The 6789-nt window shown below is 49.1% G+C and overlaps 1 protein-coding gene across 1 annotated transcript; it reads left to right on the top strand.

Moving 5' to 3' along the window:
- Positions 1–508: 508 nt before the first annotated feature.
- LOC146187995 (uncharacterized) lies at positions 509–3317 on the top strand. The gene has a single exon (XM_084604973.1). The coding sequence runs from the start codon at positions 509–511 to the stop codon at positions 3245–3247; it is 2739 nt and encodes a 912-aa protein (XP_084461099.1). The 3' UTR covers positions 3248–3317.
- The last annotated feature ends 3472 nt before the right edge of the window (positions 3318–6789 follow it).

Below are 6789 nucleotides of genomic sequence, written 5' to 3'. Positions count from 1 at the left end.
ATCACCCATACACAGTGCCCTCCATCTTCATTGCCAATATATACCACCCCCCATCTCATCCAATGTCTTCCCTGGTGACGCTCTTGCGGAACCTCCACCGACTCGCTGGCAAGCACCCTCTCCTCATCGGAGGGGACTTCAACTGCCAACACACCGACTGGGGGTACAGTTACACTACGGGCCGTGGTCGATGTCTCTGGTCCTTAGTCCAGGAGCTGCGCCTAACTACACACAACAATTTCCACACACCCACGCGGATCGGCACCAGCGTCAGCATGGACACCAGTCCGGACCTGACGCTAAGTCGCTTCCTCGGTGGCGTCACCTGGGCAAGAACACAACACACACTGGGAAGCGATCACTACATCATTAACATCTCGCTCCCCTTTAAACAATCCCGCCACACACATATCACCCACAAACTGGTGAACTGGGATGCCATCCGCGCATTGCGGAAGGACGACACAAACACACTATCACGGACATCGACGAGTGGGTAGAATCACTTATGACCGATGTCCAACACAATACCCGGCTAATTACAACCACACAAGACACCCCCACTCTAGATTCCCGCCTCGCCCACCTCTGGGAGGCGTACCACAGCTTACTCGAGCGTTGGAAACGCAACAAGTTAAATAGAACGCTTAAAAAGCGACTGGCCGGACTGCAGACGCAGATACAACAACACGCAGAGGAGGTCTGCCGGTGTAATTGGAGGCAAGTTTGCGACGGACTCGCCGGAAAACTGTCCACCAAGCGAGCTTGGCAACTTCTGAGACATCTCATAGATCCAACACAGTCCAAATCCGCTACACAACACCATGTTACACGCCTCTTACACACACACAATAGCGACCCGGACGCTCTCATTGACACACTTCAGCGAACATACACCTCACCCGGCACATCCGACTCCATGCCCCCCTACTCAGGAAAACCTAACCCGGAATTAGACGCTGATATTTCGGAAACGGAGGTAAGAGCGGCCCTTCTGACACTCCGCACAAATTCAGCATCGGGACTGGACAAAATCTCCAATTCTATACTCCGCAATCTTGATGACAAATCAATCACACAGATTACAGATTACTTCAACAAATGCTGGTCGGAGGGCACCCTCCCCCAGTCCTGGCGACACGCCAAGGTAATATTTATACCAAAACCGAACAAGCCTCTTAAACTAGAAAACCTGCGACCAATCTCGCTCACCTCGTGTCTCGGGAAACTTTTCGAGCACGTGGCACTTGCGAGATTGACACTTCACATGGCGGACAACGACCTTTACCCACACAGCATGGTGGGATTCCGCCCCCATCTCTCCGCTCAGGACGCCATGCTGCAGCTCACCCACGACATCTTCGACCCGGCTGTCCCGGGCCACACAAAGGCAGTCCTGGCTTTGGATCTGTCCAAAGCTTTTGATCGCGTCGAACATCAGGCGATCATGACTGCTCTTTCTCCTCTGAACATAGGTGTACGGATGTACACTTATGTCCGGGCTTTTTTAACGGACCGCATGGCTGAGGTTCATTTCGGCCCCCTTACCTCCCAACCCTACACCCTCAGGAGCGTCGGTACTCCACAGGGCTCCGTCCTCTCTCCTTTCCTATTCAACGCCACGCTCATTCCACTCGCCCGGAAACTGTCCACGATACCTCATCTTAGACATACCCTTTATGCGGACGACATCACACTGTGGACCACACACGGTAGTGATGGCGACATAGAGGGTACCTTGCAAAGCGCCGCATCCCTCACACAAGAACACGCCCAGAGCATCGGACACTCATGCTCCCCAGAGAAGTCTGAGCTACTTATACTTCGACCCACGACCCGCGGATGCCCCACCGCACCGATTGTTATCGAAGTCGATGGCCGTCCCGTCTCAGAGGTGAATACGCTCCGGGTTCTGGGACTTCACATCCAGAACAACGGCAAAAACACATTAACTCTCAAGAAACTAAAGCGGGTGACAGGCGCGATATCGCACCTCATCCGACGAGTTTCGGGCCATCACAGAGGCATGAAGGAGAACGACCTATGTCGTCTAATTCACGCCTTCGTCCTCAGCCGTTTTTTATACACAGTCCCCTATCTACGACTCAACAGGCAGGAAACAGACGCCTTGGACGTCATGTTGCGCACGGCGTTCAAGACGGCCCTACATCTCCCAATTAATACTTCCACAGAACGCCTTCTACAGCTTGGCCTCCACAACACAGTTGGGGAGCTTATGGAGGCCCATCGCCAAGCCCAATACTTGCGTCTCACCAAGACCTCCACCGGTCGCCATATCCTGGAGACTTTAGACATTCGTGTCCCAGCGAATGACCCTACCCTCCTTCCCATACCTCGCCCCCTCCACCAAGACCTTCTCATCAAGCCTCTCCCTCGCAACATGCACCCCCAGTATAACGAGCAACGCCGCCGAGCCCGAGCAGCGGCGCTCCACAAATACTACGGCTCCGAAACGGACGCCGTATGGGTGGACGCCGCATGCACGAATGAGGGAGCGGTATTGGCCGTCACAAATTCCTTCCTGCCGCCTGTTGCTACTGTCCCCCTCCCCTCGGTCACCTCCTCGGAGGCAGCCGAGGAAGCAGCCATCGCCTACGCGCTTGCACACACGGAAGCACGCTACATAATTTCCGACTCGAAAACTGCTCTACTAAATTTTGCGCGTGGTAGAGTTCACATTTCTGCATTCAGCATACTGAACTCGCCCGCCACTAACCCACCCCGCTATGTGGAGCTGATATGGGTGCCTGCGCACTCCGGGAATCCCGGTAACGAGGCCGCCAATGCGTTAGCCCGAGGTTATTTAAACCGGGCGCCGGCGGCTTCCGATCCGGGATTCACGCGTGATCGCATGCACTCCTTCAGTGAGCTAACGCAGGCCTATCGGGCCGAGCGACTACTCTATCCCCCACCTCACCCATCTTTAGACAACTACCACCAGACGCTCTGGCGACGACTACAAACGCGCACCCTCCCGTCTCCTTATAGTGCGTCTCGCCACCACCACACCCTCACCAATCCCTCCTGTACCCTTTGTAATAACCCCAACGCCACCCTCGCCCACATCCTGTTCCAATGCCCGGCGGATCCTCCCCCGCGGGGTCTAGAGCACCTTACCACCTGGGAGGACTGGGAGACCCTGCTGCACTCTGAGGACCCGGTTCGGCAGAAGATCGCCACAGACTGGGCTGCCGACGTCATGAACCATAGAAACATGAACGTTTGAGTGTAGTGGGGCCGTGCGGGGGCCCAGGGGCATGCATGCCCCAAACTCCTCTGTTTTAATAAAGTTATTACCACCACCACCCAGCTGGCTTCGGCTGCTTAAGGGTTGGTTGGTTCATAGGAAGGGAAAGGCGCAGTATCTGTCACACTTGCTCTGTGGACACCTGAACCGCGCCGTAAGGGAAGGGATGAAGGTGGGAGTGAAAGTGGATAGAGAGAAAGGGGAGCCGTAGTGGAGGGCTGCGGAGTAATTTCGACCACCTGGGGATCTTTAACATGCGCTGACATCGTACAGCACACGGACGCCACTTCGTTTCGCCTCCATCGAAACGCAGCCGCCGTGGTCGGGTTCGAACCCGGGAACTCCGCCACAGTAGTCGGCGTCTTACCACTGCACCACCCCGGCGGGGCGCTGCTTAAGGGAAAGCGATACGAACATAAATAAAAGTAGGGGAAGGTGAAGATGACGAAGAAGCGGCTCGTGCTGGGACTCGTATGTGGACTCGGGTGGTTTTCGACGTACGTACTCCGGCCAATAAAACCTCGCTCGTAACAATATATTCTACAAACTCCTGCTCCTAACTTGAAGTATGTCCTTCACTTGTTTAATATTTGGAATTGTTGTTGCTTTTTAACCGTATTTACTGCCAGCTTATATGGCAAAGTGAAAGGATTGCGGTCTTTTATAGTTCTACATGGTTGTTTCCATCATTGTCCTTTATCGGCACTGAGATTGTAGCCATATTTACGTACCGCTTTTTATATAATCTGCGGCACATACCATTTAAGTTATCGTTTGCTCTCTGGCGGCATCTATTAGTACTGATCTTTTTTCTTTCTATTTCCACTTCTGATGTCCACCTTAGTTTATTTCTGTAGGGTTATTGTTTGGTATTTAGAATAGGTTTATTAAACAGTAATTTCATCGCAAACGTGTTTAACTATAATATCTAGATAACTTTGAAATTATTGCAGGCCTTTGCTGTTTCGTTAATCCATCTGTCTCCCGCTACGAACTCCAAAAAACAATAACTTCTCCTAATTGTGCGTATTTATGTTCACTGGGTCCTTGTTCATCACAAAGCTACAATAAAATATATTTATGATCGCTATTGCTGTAGTCATTGAAAACATCCCATTTGTTGTTATGCAGAGTGAGAGTCCTGGCTTCTAGGTCCGTTCTATGGAGGACACTTCTCTTTCAAATTATGCAAAGGTTTTGAGTGAATAGTCACATAAAGGAAAAGTTTAATAGCGCAAGAAAAAGACACTCACAAATAGGCACTAATGAACACAAATAGGACACAGGTTCCTATTTGTCAGTGTCTTTTTGCTGCGCTATTAACATTTTCCTTTATGTGACTATGCACTAACTAGCCCAGCAATCAGTTTTATTTCAGTGGATATCTCGCGAGGCCAGCGAAAAGAAATTTTTTCTCTTCTCACATCATAAGGCTCACTTTCTTCAATTATTTCAGGATTCGCACTGCAAATTAGGTGCTCCATTTCTTTAGCATAATTGAAGATCTACTCATTTTGGAGCCGGATCTTGGCTTGGATCCTTACCGCTCTTTCTTCTCGGACGATACTTGTCAATGCTGTCAGAAGATCTATATGAAGTGTTTCCGAGTTCTTCAGAAAAGTCTCATGATTCCAAAACCAGGTTCGGCCAGATTCTTGATGTGCGAAGTATACTTGTCTCAAGTGTCGAACGTCGTTCCGCGCGTTGATCTCGCCACGCGGTCGAAAAAGTCAAGCCATTCTTGCGCGTCTGCATCAGGCTTGCAGTGAAAGGCTGGGGGCTCCCGATGTTCAACGAAAATGAGAGGCCGTGTCTCGTCGACTCGCTGTCTTCAGGAGCATGGTCACGCTATCTGAGTTCCGCATCTCCGCCAAATATCACGTGGTACTAATAAAGAGTGCTCAGCGGTTGTCAAACTGGGCATGAACGCTGCAATCGACAACACTCAGTTTAAAGACGAAGTGACTAGCACAACCGAAAACACGGTGTAAACAGACGCGCGTAGAATGAATCATTCGCGATATATCTGGGCGACCATGCGCGTCAGAGAAAATAATAAAAGCCGCATCTCGGAAACCTTGAGTGTTTATTTGATCTTTCTGTGTGGTACATATGCAAATTGATAAGGCGGTTCCAGCAGCGAAAACATAAAGGGCCCAAGGGCTCGTGCCAATAGGCGAACCCCAAAAATGAAGGTGACACGTAAGTCTTCTGCGGTGAAGTCAAAGTACTGCAAATCCAAATACCGTGGCTGGACTCAAAAAAGCTATTTTTCTCTGGACAAAGGACGAACCTGCTCGCCATTTCCCATCCCTTTCTCCCTTCATAAAGTTTTACCCCACCTCCTCTCAAGCAAAATTTACCCGCATGAAACTTCTTTTATATAAGCTAAGATATTACTGTCTATACTGAGCCATTCCAAATGTTTTTATCTCAGAGCCTTGATTTCTAATAAAGGCCTGAATACACAACAGTGTCACTCTTTTACGGTGTTAGAAACCAATACGGCTTTAATTCTCCCTTTAAGAACTGTTTCGTTCAACAACATTAAATTTATTTTAACATAAACTACACCAACCTGCCATAGCATGTAATAATTCTTTCGACTGAAACATTAGTGACGGTAATGTAAAAGAATTCCAATACATCTGATTTATTGCGTCTTTAGTGGGCCAAGACAAACACTAGAAGTTCTTAAATTATTCCATTCATGAGGTAAAATTAAAAACAACGCGAAATAACACAAAATATTACGTAATTGTATCACGCTTGATTTCAATTTTTTTCTGGCGCTACCTTTTGCTTTTTGGGGGGGAATTCGTATCGCGGATACGTCAGCGGAAAGTCGTTTTCGAGAAATATACTATGACGAAAGACCTTTCGCACAATTGCCAAAACACCCAACTTCTTCAGAGGAATTGGCGGCGGTCAGGTTTGGGGCCTGAGATGTTTCGCATGGAATGACCCACCAGAGCAGGCGCTTCCAAATCGTTCCAGTTTGTTGACGACCCGAATCGGTGAGCCTCTCAAACCTCGTGAATTTGTGCTTTCGCAACAAAATAGTCGCTTTAACGTTCAGGTTCTGTGCGTGTTGCATTTAGTGGCGGGTCGGGGATGAGTAAATCTTTCAGGTTCACTCAGAGGTTTATGTCAATGGGACTGCTAGTCTCAGAGGACGAGTGTTTTACTCACATCAGCCATTTATGTCAGGCAGGTAATATCCTTGCCTCTAATGCGTGTCGGTACGGATGGGGATACTAACACCAAGTCTTGCTGAATTAAGGGATATCTTTCGTGTTTCCGATGCCTCGGCTCAGGAGTACCTTCATCATCTTTACTGCCTCCATGGCTCGAGTTTAGACTTGAAATTGTTGGGATAAAATTCAGAAATTCAGTCATGGCAGTCTGTTTCATGTGGTGTGTTTGCTTGGTTGATCACAATTCTGGCTACTATAATGCAAACTCAAAACCGTTACGTCAATTAAGAAAGCATCACCTGAAAGACAAATTCGAGAATTTCA

This window comes from Amblyomma maculatum, chromosome 5 (assembly GCF_055883805.1).
Source record: "Amblyomma maculatum isolate TAMU_Amacu chromosome 5, ASM5588380v1, whole genome shotgun sequence".
In the NCBI taxonomy this organism is placed as follows: Eukaryota; Metazoa; Arthropoda; class Arachnida; order Ixodida; family Ixodidae; genus Amblyomma; species Amblyomma maculatum.
This window is presented reverse-complemented; position numbering and strand designations above follow the sequence as displayed.